The sequence below is a fragment of the Elgaria multicarinata genome, chromosome 10, assembly GCF_023053635.1.
Source record: "Elgaria multicarinata webbii isolate HBS135686 ecotype San Diego chromosome 10, rElgMul1.1.pri, whole genome shotgun sequence".
Lineage (NCBI taxonomy): Eukaryota > Metazoa > Chordata > Lepidosauria > Squamata > Anguidae > Elgaria > Elgaria multicarinata.
In genome coordinates this window covers 22,106,947-22,127,103 of record NC_086180.1, presented here as the reverse complement: position 1 = coordinate 22,127,103, position 20,157 = coordinate 22,106,947, and the positions used below count along the sequence as shown (strand labels likewise).

The window sequence follows — 20,157 nt, the reverse complement described above, 5'->3', positions numbered from 1 at the left end:
GCACTTTTGGGGGGGGATTTGGCTTAAAATTGATATAATACTAATAAGAGTTTTGCCATTTTTTCTTCTGGCCAACATGGCTACCTTTGCTTTTTGTGTGTCTTTATGACCATTTGAAAACCTATGTCATTTTTAGTTCCTCGTAAAGGAAGGATATATTTCACAAGTAACAGAGGCAGACCAAAACCAAAATCCTTTTCATCTTTCTCCTGGAGCTAAAAGGGCAATAATTTTATTTCTATCTCACCTGCTTGACAATGATCAGAATAAAAAGCAGACCTGCCTGGATATGCCTTGCAAAACCATGTATGAAAGGAAAAGAAAGGAGTATTCAAAGCAACAGCAGAGCAGTGAATCTTCCTTAGACCTTTTACGATGCCTAATCATATGCTGACACATCATTACTCGTGGCCTTGAGTTTTGTTAGGGTTTGCTGAACAGTTTCACAAACACTCTCAACAAATTATAGGGAAAGATTTCGGCTGATTGTTGTTCATGGGCTCCCCACTGAGGAACCACAGGAGTTATCACCTTCTCATGCTTTGCAGGAATTATCTGGAGATGGGTGATAGGGAAAAAAAGGGGGTGGGGGCTTGAAGGCAACAGTTTCCTAGAATAAGAGCATTCTTAGGGGTAATTCACAAGTTCCTAGTCATATTTTAGTCATTGTGACAACAATGCACCTGCCGGCTCTTCATAAAGCTCAGGATTAACCTTCTGTCACCTACTATGTTGCCTGAGCTAGGGACGTTGGAGGAATCTGGTTTGGGATGGACCTCAGCAAATTTTCACCAGCTCGGCCCCCTGGATGCCAGCTCGCAGATCCCTGAGCTGGCTCAACTCAGTGTACACCATGTTGGACAAGCTTGCTGTTTTCCGCTTTTTTAAAAATCTGTGCGAATTCCAATTTGCATGGATCATAGAGCCATAGATTAGTAGAGTTGTTTTGATGTTTTCTTTTATTGTAATGTTGTATGTTTAATAAATGTGGAAAAGCAATAAAAAAAATTAAAAAAAAAAAGATTAGTAGAGTTGGAAGGGGCCTACAAGGCCATCGAGTCCAACCCCCAGCTTATTTGCAGGAATCTACCTTAAAGCATACCTGACAGATGGCTGTCCAAGATCAGGATTTGTCACAGCTGGGAATATTTATGGAGATCAGGATTTGTGTAAATTTGTGGCCATAAATGCCTGCAATTTATGCAAATTGCACTATTTATGGCTGGTGAAGTTGTGTAAATCCAGGGTGACCATATGAAAAGAAGGATCGGGCTCCTGTATCTTTAACGATTGCATAGAAAAGGGAATTTCAGCAGGTGTCAATTCTATGCATGCAGCACCTGATGAAATTCCCTCTTCATAACAACTTAAAAAGTTTAAAAGTTAAAATTATAGTTGCAGGAGCTCTGCCCTCTTGACCAGATACAAAAGAGGGCAGGGCTCCTTCAGCTTTAACTGTTGTGATGAAGAGGGAATTTCATTAGGAGTTGCATGCATACAAATGTGACCTACTGAAATTCCCTTTTCTATACAACTGCTAATGATACAAGAGCCCTGTGCTCCTTTTCATATGGACATGCTAGTAAATCCAAATTTCCATAAACATTTCCAGCCACAAATTTGTGCAAATCACAGCTCGTGGGGCGGGGGGGGGGGGTGGAAAGGGAAAAAAAAAAGATGTGAGGTTGCTGGTCTCCCATGGACCCTCTGTCGGCTTGCCCTGTAAGTCCATGGGGATTGGGCAACTGGCGGGAGTCCAGAGAGCCGAGCACGAACAGGACATGGGAGAGTTCACCTATCCCAAATTGCTGTGTGCGCCAGCTGTTTGGGAACATGGATGGGAGGGTGCTGTTGCTCCATGTCCTGCTTTGTTGGTCCCTGGCCATCAGCTGGTTGGCCGCTGTGTGAACAGAGAGCTGGATTAGATGGACCCTTGGTCTGATCCAGCATCAGGGAACTTCTTATGTTCTATGCTTGCTGTACCATTGGGTTTTTTTTTTAAAAAAAATAATAGTTGGCCATAACCTGTAATTGGTTTTCTAATAAACTTAATTTGGATTTGAGTAGGGTGACCATATGAAAAGGAGGACAGGTCTCCTGTATCTTTAACAGTTGCATAGAAAAGGGAATTTCAGCAGGTGTCCTTTGTATATATGGAGAACCTGGTGAAATTCCCTCTTCATCCCAACAGTTAAAGCTGCAGGAGCTGAGTGACCAGATTTAAAAGAGGGCAGGGCACCTACAGCTTTAACTGTTGGGATGAAGAGGAAATTTCACCAGGTTCTCCATATATACAAATGACACCTGCTGAATTCCCTTTTCAATACAATTGTTAAAGATACAGGAGCCCTGTCCTCCTTTCCATATGGCCACCCTAGATTTGAAGGGGAAAGGCCTTTCTGAATGGCAGCCTTTAACACAGAATCAGTTGTAAATCACAGAATGTGTGCAATGTGCAAAGCAAAGGACAGAAACAGGGAAGGGGAGATTAAACTGGAGACTAATAAGATTAAGATGTAAACGGATGAATGATTCTTTACCCTTCTCTTTACACATGCAGAATTGCAGCCCACAACGTTTCTGCATTTGAAGGGTCAGAAATAATTTTGCCACAGTGATCCATACTCCGATAACCTCCAGAGTAAGCAACTGCAATGTGTTTGAAGACTGTTCAGAAATTTCATTTAGTTCAGAACACTGCTGATAGGCTGCTAACTTGGATTGGAAACTAGGCTGCTAACTGGGGCCTCAACTTCAGTTGTTAGATGACTTGACTGGCTGGTCTGTTTCTGGGGGGAAATCAAAGTGGCAGCAATTACACTAGGGATGGACAAATATGTAATTTTCAATTTTTCATTTTAAACTTTAAGTCTGCATGAAAATTCATAAGCATTTTTGTACACATTTCTCCTAACACATGTTTTTGAATGCATTTTGCATAATATATACCCATTTGCAAGCAATTTCTCCAATATAATGCATTTTAAATGTTATTTCTCCAATATACACATGTCTGTATGCATTTTTTGATTGGAGAACTCCATTACAAAATTCAGAGAATTGTAAATTTGAAAGGTTAACTCAATTTCAGTTTCAGTTCACAAAGCGGTATGAAAATGTGGAACTAGGTAAGATTACATCAAAATGCAAGCTAAACAAATTCCTCTCCCATCCCTAGCTTAATGTTAAGATTTAGGGTGCAACCCTATGCATTTTTAGACAGAAAATGTCCAGTATCCAAAATTCCCCAACAAGGATGATTGGCTAAGGTATAACGTTTTCTGTCTTAGATGCATAGGATTGCATCCTTAATCAGCTTGGGACTTAGGTATCTGAAAGACTGCCCAGTGCCACATGAATCCACCCAAATATTACTTTCAGCAGCTGAAGTCCTTCTCCAAGACCTCCCCACCTTCTGAAATTAGGCAGGTGGTGACTTAAGAGAGAGTCTTCTTCTCAATTGTCACATCCCATATTTGAAATGCTTTTCCCAGGGCAAATGGTCCATCACCAAATCTGAAGTCCTTTCAGCACTAACCAAAAGACTTGCTATTTACCCAGGTCTTCTTAAATATCAACTGGGTGCATGTTTACACCTTAAGGGTGTAGCGGGAGAGCATGGACTTACCGGCTTCTGTGATCCTGCCCCAGTGTTTTGATGGCCATGCAACATCCTGGAAGGACATCACAGATGCCATTTTCTCTGACAAGAGGAGAAGGAGTGCAACTGCACTCCTCCACAAAAAGGTAAAAAACCAAAGAACTCCCCTGAACCCACTCCTCACCCCTGATGGTAAAGGACTGCCCCCATGCAGCTCCGTGCCCATTTTAAGTGCCCTGCAAGAAGGGATGACCTGGGAGCAGCAGCCACATGACCCACGCTCCATGGGATGGTCCTAGGACTGCAGCAAACTTGGGTTTGTCGATATCCTGAGGAAAGTGCCTGGTCATCCTGGGTTGCCCCCGGGATCCCCTGTGCATCACTTGGATGCACAGGGACGATCCAGGGACTACCCCGGGATATAGGGCTGGTGTAGACATGCCTTAGCTGATTTTAATCTGGGACTTTTATTTATTTTTACTGGCTTTTAATACATTTCCATTGCTTTGCTGCATTCATTGATTTTTGAGTGTGAACATATGTTTGTTGTTTTAATTTTTATTTTATGATTTATTGAGCAGTCCAAGAGCCTGTGCTAAAGAGCAGCATAATGTGAAGCAAACACCTTTTCTGTAACCAAAATGGGCCTTGCTTCGATTCACATTTACTAAGTAGACATGCTAGAGGTCTCAGCATTTCCTATGATTGCCACCCCACCCCACTGTGCTCGTACACACATTGATTGCTGCTCTGATGATGTGACTGAAGTGTGGGATATACTTTTTTAATGCAAATAAATATCACCTATCAATTCTAATCTTTGACATGGAAGTGAAACTTGTGGAGATTCTGTAGCTTCTAGACACCATCCTTAGATTCTAGACACCATCCTTAGATTCTAGACACCATCCATACCCACCAACTTATTTGTAAAATGCCCATTACTCACTGATGAGTATCGCCAAAAAGCACAGGATCCCACATCTTCCCTGTAACTTCATCTTCTACCTTTCTGACAAATGCTGAACTCACATCTTTTTGAAATGATAATAAATGGATATTGTAAAATTTCCCTCTTAGTTGATAATTATCTCTTAGCTAGGGTGCCCCACTTTACAGAGGACAGTCCTCTATTGGAAGGCATCTTCTGTATGAAGGGCTGCCCAGTCTAAACCAGTTCAATGATAAAGAAGAGAGAGGCAGTGGCCCTGAAGTTGGCCATCAGCAGTTAGCACCTGGACAGCAGACTGAGCAGTTGTGTAGGGAAGGATCTACACTACTGCTTTATAATGGTATCGAAGTGCACTGACTCCTGTTTGGGCCCATGACACATTCCATATACCATTTCCAAATCACTTTCATAGTGTTATATCCTGCTTGGTGTAGATCTGGCCTAGGTCACTTGGTCACGGTTTTCTCTGCTATGGTGAGATGTACTGTATTTCTATTTAAATTAGTCATTATTTCTATATTTGCATAAATTGTATAATTTTCATAAACATAGGCAAATTTTATGCAAATTGACATCTCCTTTTATCCCCCTTTTTTTGTTAGGTGTAAGTGACCACCCTTCTCATTTGGGAAGGATGTCTCTTTTATAAGGGAGACATCTCCTAGAAGGACTGCTGAACAAAAATAAAAGAGAAAAGAGAAGAGAAGAGAAAAGAGAGAGAGAGAAATGTTGATTGGTGAAAAATGGAAATGGGGTCTGCAGGGGGTCCAGAGCACACAGTAAGGTTTGATCTGCAAATGCATGACCTTATGCGCTCCAGTTGAAAGAAGTGGAGAGATCAGGCAATTAGACTGCCTGTTCGTATTCACAGAGCATATAAAATAACCTCAGTGACTTCCCTTTATATATATTTTTCTGAACACACTGGGATATATCTGAATATTGATATTGTAATCCATTAAACTGAGCTCTGCAAAAGAATATAATTTCCCTTTTTGGCAGGAAAGGTAGGCAGCCCCCCTCCCCCAGTCCCCCTAACTGCACCAATATGATTTTCATTACATAGGGGACTATTCCAAATCAAATCAAACATCATTACTTTAGCCAAGTGGCATCACAAAGCAATAGTACAATTCCAGAATAAAATCCTTTTTATTTGTTTAGTTTACACATAAAAAGTTATAAAAGTAAGAGAAGTTATTCACAACTAAAAACAACAACAAACAACAAAAACCCCACTAAAATATCCTACCGTGCCCTTGTAGGATATTCTGGTCCTGAGCCATGTAAGGCTTTATGGGTTAAAACCGGTTCTTTGAATTGGGCTGGAAAACCTACAGGCAGCCAGTGCCAGTGGGCCAGCATTTGTATTATACGTTCAGATCATTTTATTTATTACATTTAAATCCTGCCTTTTATCCTCCAAGGAACCCAAGGTGGCACACATAATCCTCCTCCTCCTTTTCTCACAACTACAACAACCCTGTGAGGAAGGTTGGGCTGAGAATCTGTGCCGGGCCCAAAGTCACCCAGTGAGCTTCCATGGCTGAGTGGGGACTAGAACCCAGACCTCCCAACTCCTAGTCCAACACTCTAGCCACTAAACCACATTGACTGTCTTGACCCTGTTATCAATGTGGCCACCACATTTTGCATGAGCTGCACCTTCTGAACCATCTCCACCTCAGACTGAGCACAGATGGTCTTTCAGAGAAGCCCCTCTTAGGCTGTACAAACTTAGTTATAGACTCCAGGAGGGCATAAAGTACCATTCAGAAATGGTATCTGCCATTTATCTTTGGGTATAGGGCAAGCTATGAGGCACACACACTGCCCCCTAAACTAGCCTGCTGCCCTCAAGTGCAGCAAAGAATGTTGTCCCATCACCATTGTTGAAGCAAGAATCAGGTGCCAGTCTGGTTGGCTTTTATACATGGAATGGGGGGCGGGGGAGAGATATCTTGTCCTTTCCCTCAGCATGCTGGCAGGCTAGCTTTAAGGGGCACAGGACATATACACAACTCTGTCATCTGCCCAGCTCTCAACATCTGCCACCTGAGGAGGCTGACTCACTCAGCCTAATGGTAGGGCTGTCCTTGATTGAAGCAATACTCCACCCTCACACCTTATTCTGATGCAAGTAGGAAACAGCCATTAGATAGCATAGAAGCATTGTTTCTGTTCAAATCACCACAAGCCTACTTCTGATTGCTTCTACGACAGCCACAACATTCCTCTCCTTTTCCCCTTCATGCCGCAGATGCCCATTCAGAGCTCCTCTATATGGGCAGGCTGGGGACAACCCTGCAAACCCGAATTGCACTCCATGACTTCAGTGTAGGGATGTCAGAGAAATCCTCAACAGAGTCAAATGAATTAGGATTTTGATGAATCTGACTTATGCTTTCCACAGCAGACCAGCTTTTTCCGAGTCATACAGCCTTTTGGATCAGTTTTTCACATTGGGGGAACATATTCAGTAAAATCCATAGATACCTTCTACAATGATATAAAGCAGGGGTGTTGAACTTCCATTGGGTCAAGGGCCAAATTCCATTTCAGAGAAGCTTTTGGAGGATACATCCCAGTGATTAGTTGGGCCAAAGCAAATCACACCTCAGCTTTAGAAGAGGCATATCAACCATTTCAAATGGGGGAGAGGACAGCACAAGTCAAGAAACCAGCTAACAATCTGATGTGGGGAGGGGTCGGGGGGGAGGGCACAGCTTTCTGAGGAACTCCAGAAGCCAATGGAGTTGGCTCCACCCCCAAACTAAAATTTGCACCTCAAACAGATATTAAAAACATTTTCCAAAACCCACCAGGTGGCCTGCATACATGTTGATCTAAAGGGTCCTGCCCACTTATTTTGCCTGTTTCAAGAATGATGGAAGTTGAATGATGATCTGAGAAGTTGAATGATGATCTGCCACCAGACCTTTCCTTCTCAGTGACGAGAAACAGAAATTCAAGACAGTGGAGATACTAAGAAGGGCCTTTGGCTCAAATATGCTTCACATGCTTGTATGGCCCAGTTCTCTCTTTGAGTTCTCAAAAGTTTTAGGTACCTGAGTTTCATTGTTAATCATTCTGGACTTTATTTCCCACAAGCTTTCGTAAAGAACACAGAGGCACCGATACTTCATTTTCTTGATTGCATTATTGAACACTTTTCCATCGTTTACACTTGGGCAAAGAATGACACAGCAGCTTGTTATTTTTAATTGAACAGCAAAAAGCATTACCTTGATGTTGGGAATCAATGGCTAAAATTTAATTGAAACATTTAATATTCTCGTTACGGATGCTCTCTTACTAACCATGGCTATGAAAAGATTATTTAAAAGAAAACGTCTCGTCAGATAATAGGCTTGGGGAAAATAAAACAAATTCAAAGTTTTTGGCCTCCCACCTAAACCAGCTGTGGAGTCTTGAGGCTATGGCGAGCTGAAATTCTGATGAAGAAGGAAACTAAGATGTGGAGTCCATGAGAATGAGCATTGTCTTTCAAGTCTTATAGCTTATCTTGTTACTATTGGCTCAACCGTCAGACCCTAATGAAATTCAGACCCAAAGATAACAAATTCAGACGACTGATCTATCTACCATTACTGTACTTTTCCTAATCAGTCTCTGCTCCAGGTCCAGAACATGACCATGGGTACACAGGGGATTCTAGTGAACTTCCGCCTCAAGAGTGACCAAAGGCCCAGGATCCCCAAAGGCACTAGAGAAGCTTCCTCTTCTGGAAACCTCTTACCAGATTTTTGATGATAGCAAAAGCTGGATTTCATCCATACTTTTCTTTCCGAGAACTCTACTAAGGGACAGCCTAGAGGAAGCTGGTGGGGAGCAATCTGAGGGCCAGAAGCTGCTCCAAGTTGCCTGGCCCTGTCAGTAAGATGCTGCTATTGTGGGCTCCTCCTCTCCCTGCTTTGGAGAAGACTTCAATGGGCAGGTGTCTATCCCAGGCTAAAACCCTGAGAGTTGGACAACTGCATATTCCCCACTTGGCAGGGATGACTCCAAAGGATAGCAGAGTAGCACCTGCTACCCAAGTACTTTCCACTACCCCATTCCCTCCCTGAAGAGTGAGGTTGAATGGGCCTTAAGAAGCATTGCTAATAACAAGGCAGCAGGAGACGACGGTATCCCAGCTGAACTGTTTAAAATATTGCAAGATGATGCTGTCAAGGTGATGCATGCCATATGCCAGCAAATTTGGAAAACACAAGAATGGCCATCAGAATGGAAAAAATCAACTTATATCCCCATACCAAAAAAGGGAAACTCCTTTGCTAAGGGAATTGCACTGGCTACCGAGCCAAGTTTAAGGTTTTGGTACTCGTGTACAAAGCCCTAAACAACTTGGGACCAGGATAACTGAGAGAGTGCCTTCTCCCTTACCAACCTGCCTAATCACTGAGCCCTGTTCTCTTTTGTATCTGGTCACTCTAGTATAGCTTCTGCAGCTTTAAATGTTGCAATGAAGAGGGAATTTCACCAGGTGCAGCATGTATACAAATGATACCTGCTGAAATTCCCTTTTCTATGGACCTGTTAAAGATACAGGAGCACTGTCCTTTTCATCGGGTCACCCTCACAAAGGGTTGTAGTCAATCCAGGGTCAAACCAACAAGGTTTACACCAAGAACACAGCACAAAACAAGGATGTGTCCAAATGCAATGCCACTAGGCAATTCAGGATCTACTCACAGGAAGCCCAGCAAAGGGAAGTCTTAGTAGTTAGAGACAAAAAAACCAGGGAGTAAAACTTGTGTAAAAGCATTGTTTCAGCAGTGCTCCCTGCTAAGAACTGAGGTTTATAAGCTTAATCTTCCAGGGCTCTACGCAGGGCTCAGGTGCAGCACATCAGAAGCTTCTAGATGTAGTCTTCCTCATGAGGAAGGTTCTACTCATGAGGCGCTCTTTAGTCTCAAAAAGTCCTCCTCTGCATCTGAGCACTTCTTCTTACAGCATTTGTTACTATAAGAAGTACAGGCCTGCCTATACTTTATTCACTACTCTTCAGGGTTAGATGGTCACTCAGCCTCCATCTCAGAGGAGAAGCTCCTCTTCTTTGGCAGGGATACACCCATGGCCATCTCCCCTGAGAACCCAGGCTCCTGCTGGTCTCTGAGAGCTGAAGCTCTTCTTAAGAGGATTCCTCCAGTGGAGGCATGACAGGGGCTGGGCCCCAGTGCCCCCCTATATTTCAAGCCCTAGGCACTAGTTCAAACCTAGAAGCCCCTGACAGTTCATGACTAAAACAAGAAAAAGAGACTATTCATGAGTGACTTGTCAACCTGTAAAATGGCTTCAGAAAAGTTTTTAGCTGGGGCCTGCCGCTGCTCTGGAAGCAATTAGTTCTGTTTAGATACTGGATTACCTGCAGGATTATTTTTAGAAGTGCCAACCATTTCGAATCCCATATTACTTACTGCATGTTATCTGTTTTAAATTAAAAATGACTGCCTCCCAGGAATCTCATGAACCGTATTTCATATTTAGTGACAGCTTCCAATCCAAGGCCTGGCATGACTAGAAAGAATAGCAAATAGCCAAGCGCTTCTGTCATGCATCAATCCTCATGATGATTTTATTCATCCAGCAATAAAATGAGCCCATTTATCAGAGCTGCTGTAAATTACCAGCATTTTGGGGGTGGCGGGATCTTCGTGGGCTTCTGCTAGGAAATGATTGTTGCTCCTGCTACCTTTTCTTTTGAGGAGATTGTGAGTAAGTGAGAGCAACATAAAGCAAAGCAGAAATTTCTCTGCCTTGCCATTAGCGACAGGTAAGAATTTTTTTGGTTTTGGTTCTTTTTGGTTCACAAAACATGCAAATTTCTGCAGAAATGGGGTGGAAAAAACTTAAGATCAACAAAAATTAAATGTGGGAACCAGTAAAACTCTCTGCTTTTGTTGACTGACGTTTTCCAATGAATTCCATAAAAAGTTAAAAACGCACCACTATTATAATTTGTCTATGATCAGCTAAGCATAAGAGACAAAATGGAAGAAAAAAGTTCTTTCCTACTGGAGACACAGTGCAGATTCAGATTTTGCACTTTTAGATCTACTTAAAAGATGCATAGGAAAGGCCATCGCTAGATAGAGATATGGCTAAGCTACTCAAGGTTGTCCCACAAGTCTCTGTGGTCAAGCTAAGGCCTAACTAGATGTGGATTTTCATATGTGTTTGCCTTCAAATATTTCATATCTGCTTGCCTTTTCTGCTTGCCTTAACATATTTTAGAAATACAAGTAAGTGGACCTTCATTTTGATTAGTATCACTGCTGATATTAAGACATTGACAGGAGGCTGACAAGATAAAGTATTGTGCTCTGTGGCAAATGGTTATTACTAGTTAAAGCTGAGAATTGCCAAAGGTTATTAGCAAAGGCACAGAGGGAAGAAAACATTATATAGCTTGGCCAGAACTGTCTGTAGGGCTAGGACTCATCTCCGTCTATCGAGCGACTCCCTAAGGGAGTGCTGTTTTACCCGAAGCATGTTCTGTCTAAGGAAAGCTCAGCAAAGTAAAGTTTGAGAAGCAATACGCAAGCAGAATGAAATGGTCTTATTCCTTAGTCACTGGCTTATGTTCTTAGCAATTTTCATGGAGGGCAAGTTGCACTCATGTTTGTGCTCATCTACACCAAGCAGGATATTCCACTATGAAAGTGGTGTGAAAGCACCATATGGTATGTGTCAATGGGCCCCAACAGTTGTCAGCGCACTTCAGTACCACTATAAAGCAGTAGTGTAGATCCTGCAGTGCACTTCAATGCCACTATAAAGCAGTAGTGTGGCTCCTACTGCTTTCATAGCGGAATATCCTGCATAGTGTAGATGAGCTCTTTGTGGGTTTATGGGACATCCTTACTGACGAATCATGACTTTCTAAATTCTTGCATTTGGGACTTCCTTGCACTCACTGATCAAGCTACTTTCTTAGCACTGTAGCCCTGAATCATTGACTGTTGGGGGACTCTAGTACTCTTTGACGTTTCCAGCACAGCTAGAGATGGGGCAAGTATTCAAGAGGAGGACACTTACAATTCAAACTCTCCCCTTTGAATTAGGCAGACCATACACAAGAATGGTAAAAGATCCTTTTGTGCTCAGTCTCACAAGCTTCCTCCACTGTCTCTTAAGTGCCCATTACCCCCCCCCATTCCCAAATCCCACAAATCCTTCCTTTGTGGGGAAAAGCGACGGAGGTAATAGGCAGCAGAGGGGTCTCATCCTTTCTTGTTTGCAAATGATGCACAAGACATCATTTGCAACCAGGAGTCATGGGGATTTGAAGCTCCTTATCAGCTAAAGGTTATAGCTGAGATCTGGGACCATGAGACGACAAGCCCCATGATCAATGTCTGCAAATGTTACTCCATGCAGTCAGTGAAAGCAGGGGGTCTCTTTTGCTGTCGTGGGAGCCCTCTGCTAGATGTTACCCCCTCCATCTTCTTCAATGTGAAGATCTTTTAGGTTTGGGGAAAGGCTGACGGGATAACTGGAAAAAGGGAGTGTTAGCTAAATCAAGCTATTTGAGAATTCCAACTGGACATTTAAAAATCCTCTCCAGGTTTGTTGAATCTTTGATTGGAACACTAAAGCTGCCTTATTTATTTTGGGTTTTGATGGGAGTATGGACTTCTTGCTTTCACAGCTCTCCATGCCTAGTGACATGTATATAGGCCTTGCATGAAAAAATAGCATCCTATATAGACAGACTTGGGCCAGATCTACACCAAGTAGGATATGACACTTTGAAAATGGTTTGAAAACTGTCTATGGAGTGTTGTCACTACTGTTATGAACCATTTTGAAGCAGTAGTGTAGAGATCCTGCCTTGGTGTCACCCAGCTTTGAATGATATATACACTTCTGCACTCCCTCCTCACATGAAATAACATTTTGTTCATCCCACCTTCATTATCCGTTATGACAACTAAGAGATTTGAGCCAATGAAAGGCACTAAAGGAGGCTAAAATTAGTAACAAGTGACAATGAATGCCCTCTTCCTAAGGCAACTTAGATCTTTCTGAGAAGCTAAGCAATGATGACAGGTGAATGTTCATCCCTGGGTTAAATAAAGGTTCTATCCCACACAATTTTAGTGTGATGAGTAATCCATAATCATGAAAGCAGACTCTTAGGTGTTGCTATTGCCCAGGCTGAGTCCTAAATGTGTAATGTCATCACAGTTAATAGGAAATGCAAGAGCAGTACTACCATGGTACATAGTCAGCTAAACTTTGTGGATGCATTCATGGATGAGAATACACTAAAAAAGAGAGGCTCTCATTTGTCACTCTCAAATTTCCATTTTGTTATATCTTCCTTTGTCTCATGCCACGATCACAAGTGAGCAGGGTATCAGAGAACAAAATTCCTATTTTAGAGGAGTAACACTCCAGTTCCACAGATCTGAACACTCATGGCAGCTCAAAAGAAGCTAGAGTGGCACTACATGCTTGGCAAATGGCACAATTCATTCTTTCTCTCCTTATTTGTTGTATTTCTATACTTTATGACGCAAACCAAAGTGTTTGCAAAAGGTTCAGAAAATAAAAACCATAATCAAATAAACACATTGTAAAACACATAGTTTAAAATTCCAAACAACAATAAAAAAACAAGTTAAAGTGATATTTCTTGACACACACACCCCTCGCTGATTGCAGAGAGAGTGTTGGGACCATAAACCCATATACATATAAGCCATATAGCCATAAGCTATATGGCTTCATGCTGGCAGGACTTCTCCAGGGGTGATGCCTGTTTCTTCAAGGCTGTGGGAGTGGACACAGCTACTGCGATTTATACCCTGTTCTTTCAGCAGGCTCTTATTTATTTTCATTTATTTATTTATTACATTTATACACCACCCCATAGCTGAAGCTCTCTGGGCAGTTTAAAAAAGTCTCTACCAGTTGCTGGTTAATGTGCATTATTTCAGTTTCACCCCATGCAGCAGACACCAAAGGGAAGATGTCTCCTTTCATTTCTGAATATTTCCTTGTATCCCAAGCCTTCTCCCCTCATTCTCTAAGGGGTGGAGGAGACATTACAGACCATGAGTTATAACTTAGTTGGAGATGACTATATAACTTAGTTGGAGATGACTATGGCCACAGCTAGACCTAAGGTTTATCCTGGGATTATCCAGGGTTCGCCCCTGCCTGAGCACTGGATCCCCTGTGTGTCACCTAGATGAACAGGTTTGACCCCTTGATGATCCAGTGATAAACCTTAGGTCTAGCGATGGCCTATATAACTTAGTTGGAGATGACTATATAACTGACTTAGTCCCAGGACTTTGGCCTGAAGGTCCATAATGGAGCAACCTTGCTGAAGCTAACCAGGTCTGGGTCTGGTCAGTGGCTGGATCGAAGACTGTCTGGGAACCCCATGTATACTACTTGCAGTGGAGGCTAGTGGATCTGATGTCAATGGAGCAGTGAAACCACTCCAGGTTTTAGCCGGAACCAGTCAGAATTCAAAAGGAGGTGGATTGCAACCTCCTTTTGAATTGCAACCTAAGGTGGATTGCAACACCCATAATTCTCAGCCAGCTAATGGCACCTTGGATAGCTCCGTCAATGAATGGAGGATGGAACAAAAGACATCTTACAATCCGCAAAATCCAGATGGAATAGATTTAACAAAATCTGTACATCCCTAGCATATGCAGTATTTTGGATTGCTTTCCGCAGATGTAGCTTGTTGAATTCGACTCCACTGGGATTGGTAAAAGATGGTGGGAAGATCTGGTTGTCTGAATCCAGGCTCAGCTCATTAAAAAAAAAAATAACATTGCACAAGTGAATGTGCACAAAGACACCTTTAAAATACAGGTGTGATTTTTATAAGCTGAATTGTATTTTTGTCGTCTTCTAAATAAGAACACCCACAAAATAAAAGTTGTCCTGGGGTGCAAATTGTCAGATAGTAACCTGTGAGTGCTTGTGTGTTGATGCTGCTGGAGGAATCTCTTCTGTATATGTTTCTGAACTTTAAATCTCTCTTTTGCTCTCTCTCCTGCTCTCTCTCTCACACACTCCTATACTGGCATGAGTAATAGTGCATTTTATTCTCCTCTGCACATGAGTATCAAAGTTGCTAAATATTCATAATATAATTTTTTGCCAGAAGAACGCACCCTGGCAAGTTAACTGAAATGATAAAGTAGGGATGAAATTATAGGAGCGGGGGAAAGACAACGAGAAACTAATTTGAATTTCTTTTGATAGGAAACATTCACTGAGCATTTTCGTCACAGGGATATTATGTTGGATCCATTTTTAATCTGTATCAAGCAAAGTACAAAGGCCAGCTACTGCTGCTGTGATATTACTTTGATGAACATCAAATTAGCTTGAAAACAGAAAACTATAAATGCTGCTTTGTCACTTTGAGTTTCTCACTTTAGTATAGTTAAATCTAGAGGAAAAGGCATGGTTCTCTAATACAAAACAGATATGCAACGAAATGTAAAATGGGTTGCTGCTGGGGGTAGGGATAGATGGAAACCCCCCACGCCTACTTGCTGGACCCCCACCACTTACCCAAGCCTGGTGAGCCATGTGGAGTGAGCTGTGGGTCATCTGTGGGGGGCTTGGCAGTGGCGTGCGGGTGCCTGGTACGTTGGCCAGCCACCATTTTTTCACAAAAATGGCTGCTTGTTCTTACCCAGAACTATTCCATTTGCACAAATGCAGGCCTTAAAGGGGTAATTTCCACAACATTACAGGTGTTTCTGTAATTGAGTAAATGGAATAGTTCCAGAAAAGAAATAGCGTTGAGCCAGGCAAGCGCTAGGGCCTGTGGATAATTTCTCACTGGGATTTATTTATTTATTTATTTATTTCATTTATAGCTTGCCTTTTTTCCTCCAAGGAACCCATGGCAGCGTACATAATCCTCCTACTCTCCATGTTATCCTCACAACAACAACCCTGTGAGGTAGGTTGGGCTGAGAGTCTGTGACTGGCCCAAAGTCACCCAATGGGTTTCCATGGCCGAGTGGGGATTAGAACCCGGATCTCCCAACTCCCAGTCCAATACCTTAGCTACACCACACTGGCTCTCATAACAGGTGCCTGGTCATCCCGATCTGGGGGTGGGCCTTCAGGGATGCTTGAGGAGGGAACTGCAGGCAGGGCTGTGTGTGCTGGCCCCACCCCTAATATCCCCATCTCTGCAGGCTTCACATAGAATCTTAGAATCATAGAATAGTAGAGTTGGAAGGGGCCTAATAGGCCATCGAGTCCAACCCCCTGCTCAATGCAGGAAGCCACCCTACAGCATAATTGACAGATGGTCAAGTATGGTCAAGACATCTGACCTTCATGCTTTGAATGAGAAGGTCTGAAAAAGAGCATTCATACATTTGGTTGAACAGACTGAGAACATGTGAGAACTCTGCATAATTGGTGTTCCTGATCATGGATTGGGTTCCAAGTGTGTCCAGCTAAATATACAAAAATGCCCCCCAGTCTGTCAGTTCAGCTAAGAGATCAGCTGCTATTTGGCTCCTCTTCTCCCTGTAATGTTTCCATTCAAGCTGGTCATTCAAAGAACCACTAGGTAACTTTAAAAATTAGTGCAGGAGTTTGCTTGTTTTCGTTTTCTATCCCCAACTCATTTTTCCTTTTGTATTTTCTTCCTTGGACCATATGCCTGTGGGCAGGGACTGCCTTGTTTTTAATCTATCTGCAGTACTTGATAAATATTTCCACTAGTCTACAACGATCATAATAATTGTGAACTTTACAGGCCTTATTTTGCTTCCCTGGATGAGAGGCAAAATAGCTAGAACAGAAAAGTAAACTGTGGCTATAGGGCTTTTGAGAGAGTAGCAATTGTTTCACTGAACTAACACAATTCATCCTAAGATAAACTTTAATATTTTCTGAGTGCAGCAATTCGCATGAAAGTGTAATCAATTTGCCACAGTAATTGGTGAATGGCTGCCTCTTATGCATCATTTAAAGCTTGTGCTCACAGGTCTACTTTGCTTTGCACTTTTGAGTTAATGCACATGGCTCAAATAACTTAGCACAAGGCTGCGGGAGAAGCAAAACAATGCATTTAATTCCCATACTATAATTTGACTCTACTAGTCAAATAATTATTTTGTGTGTGTGTGTGTTGGATGGATGGGTGGGATTTCCACCGATCCAGTACAGATAAACCTAAGCCTGATGGTGTAACAGGTTTCTTTGGGTTAAACTATAGGATAATGTTATAGTATTTTGTTTTGTTTTTTCCTCCTTCAAATACTAATCAGCTGCCCTTAGTCAATAAACCATTAGTGAAAAGCAAGAGAGAAAACAGAGTAAAGTAGATTTAAAAGGAGAAAGATCTAATTCTGCTTACCAACACTGTCACTACCCGAAGGACCACACCACGCATGTTGTTCTCCAGCCTTCTGTCTGTTAATGAACCATTGAGACCGGTGACAGGATTCCAGCAGCCCAGCTGAAAAACAGAATAATAATTGTGATCAGTCACCCCATTGATAATAACATGTGATTATTTTCCCTATTTAGGCAGTATGCACATTGTGAGTTGTATAACCTCTGTAGATCAGCGACAGAGGCTGTCTTTATGTCCCAAAGTCAAGTTATGTTGGGAGGAGGAAGAATACGTTTTCTTTGGCCTCACCTAAGTAGGGATGTAGCAGGCACCCAACTGGATCTAGGTTGAGTCTGACTGACATGGATGGTGGCCCTGTTGGAGCCTTGGCCTCACCATGGAATAGTGAGATGACTAGAGCTATTGACTCAATCACTCCCAAGAGCCCTGTCCAGCATTGTAGAGACCAGCCAGCTCCTTGGTTTACTGAAGAGCTGGGAGATTATGGAACAAGCTGGGTGAATGCAAATGGTGCATGTCTCAGAGTGAGTGCAGACACAAGTAAGAGCAAGTTATCATGCCTACTCTGTGGCAAGTGAGGGAGATGAAGCCATTTTACTTTTCCACTTCTATTACATCCTTAGATGCAGAGGGTTTTTTTTTTTGCTCTTATTTTTGAATGGTTAAGGGGTTATATCTGGACCCTTGTAAGGTTTTGTTAGAACCTCTGAAGGCCTGATGTGACAGTTTTCCAGGTTTTCTAGATAAAGTTTCCTGCATTCACTTTCACACCATTATTTATGCAGTTCCTGTGAAGGTGTATAGAGCACCATCTGGTCCAGATTTATGGGACAAATTTCAATTGATGTGGCCTGCAGATGTAGACAACATGTTTGAAGAAGTTTATCCATCAACCTATATTCCTGATCTTTGCCCACCTTGACTAGTTACGTCAAGTCAATGAGGATTGATTCAATGGGTTGGTGATTGATGTCTTGTTAAAGAAGGAATGGTCCCTTCCTTCTTTAACTTCTTCACGATTATGAGCTGAAATAATAGTTAATAATAATATCACGTTTATAATTTATAAAGCACCTCCGACACAAGGATATGACATGCTTGGGGCTTCATCCATCTTTGGATAGCTAAAAAGTGACACAGCCACAACCCTTTTATCCAGCGTTTGCAACGGTAGCATGCCCTTCAACAAGCTTTGAAGGAAATGAGCACTTAGAGAACTCTATAATTGACTGAGAGCAATGGCATAGAAAACTGCCAAAGTGGGACTGGAAGAGCAAATGAAGTGCACAGGAATGGGCTAAAGCCTCAATCAGCTCCTATGATGGGAGTTTGAATCAGGAGTTGTTTGCTGGCCCTCTGAAAGGCACTTAAGAGGATACTCAGGCAATGTAAAGTCACTTTGTGGGCTAATAAAGAGCCCTGGATTCTGATAGACCCACAACATACCAAGCACAAGTTTCTAAACTAAGCTTGAATAATAGTATTCTTCTGAAAAAGTAAGGGTTAAATCCACAACAACAACAACAACTATCTATTCAGCTATTTGCATCCTAAAATTTCTGACATTTAAATAACACAAGCAAAACAGATGGGATGACATAGTCATATTATCTGTCCATAAAGAAGGCTAGTTTCACAGATGCATGCTCATCACTTGATCAGTGCAACACCAGGTAATGGTTTGCATGGTTGTAATGGGTCATTACAATAAAACACCACAGACAGAGTTTTCCATATTGCCTGATATCCCCCCAAATGCAATGCTATCCGGTGAACACTATTTGTTCAACTAGCGACCGGTTATCAACTCTACAGTAACGAACTGCGGAGGAATCAAGTGGAAAGAAAATGTGGATTGTTGTAGAATCTGCCCGGTCAGCCTGGCACATCCTCTTTTAGTGCCAGGAATTGAAAGGAAAAAGGTTGTGCCATCTGGGGGTTGGATTCTGCCCAGCCTGGCACCATTCTCTCCCCATGCTTTCACAGGCCATTTCTACACCTAAGGATTATCCCAGGAAAATGGAGGGATTGTTCCTGCCTGCTCCAGGGATGCCCTGTGTGTCATTTGCATGCACAGGGACGATCCCGGGGAAAAAGGCAGTTGTAGAAATGGCCAAAATGAACCACTGAGGGATTTTATTATATTCAGCAGTATATAAGTGTGAAAAAGGGTCTGTGCTAAGCCAGGAGACTTGCTGCAGCAGCATCTTCCTTTCCAGACCAAATGCCCTTGGCCCCCACCCCCAGCATAGCATTGCCATGTTAGGGTTAGGGGACATTTTGTCTGGGAAAGAAGATGGCGGTAGCTGCAGAATCACAGCCCCAATGCATCTTCTTTCTGGCTCGTTCCCCCCACCCCCACCCCAATACCTTGTGCTGGGCATCTGCTGGGCAACCCCCTCTGAGCTGCCTATTCCTGCTGGCTGCCACTAAAAAACCCAATGGAATTTAAAAATAAATAAAAATTAGGAGTTAGGACATTCCAAAAACGGATTTCGGTCACATGCTTGCTGTCCCCCCCCATGGCTAGCGACACCAATGTGACTGATTTAAAAGGGATACATTTGCCAGCCTACCCTACTACCCTAGGGCCGGTAAAGAGTTCTGACTCAAAATGTTCATAAGAGACATTCTTTTGTGAAAATAAATAAGTAATCACCGTCATCTTAGAGAGGAAACAAAAGCAACCCTTCTGTATGAAGATAGGGCTGAAAACAGGAGCCAACTACCAGGTTGAGTGGTAAAAAGCACATTAAATTCATTCAGCACTGTGTCATTCTTAGTTACATAAAGAAACTAATTAGAACTTAGATCCAATTAGCATAGCCAAACGTGTTGAAAGTCTAATTACCGCAGATACTGTACTGCTCTTGCCAAATGTAAAGCCCTGTGAAGTTTGCGAGGCGCCTTTGTTCCCTTTGGAGGTCAATGAAAGTCCATTTTTAATTATGTTCATTAATGTGTACTTTTTATATAATTAACTTTTCAGCTTAGTCTATTCTAACAGAAGGTTTTTGGTGTTTTTTTTTGGTTAAATGATACTATTCAGCTAAGGCAACAAAAGTTTAGTTTGGATCTAATTTCTCTGTTTAAAAGATACAGTCCCCCCCCCCACCACCATTATCTTCTTTTCGTTTCCAATTAAATCCTACCATTTACATGGCATAATCGTGCCTTAAGACAAATCTACAGCTGGATGCCAAGCAAAACATA

General features: G+C 42.3%; 1 protein-coding gene across 1 annotated transcript in view; it reads right to left on the bottom strand.

The window, feature by feature from the left end:
- The window catches only part of GRID2 (glutamate ionotropic receptor delta type subunit 2), a 1,050,481-nt gene that overhangs the window by 229,162 nt on the left and 801,162 nt on the right, over window positions 1-20,157 (bottom strand). The window contains exon 9 of the mRNA XM_063135400.1: window positions 16,945-17,046. Coding sequence (XP_062991470.1) covers window positions 16,945-17,046 — 102 coding nt within the window. The remainder of the gene's footprint in view (window positions 1-16,944; window positions 17,047-20,157) is intronic.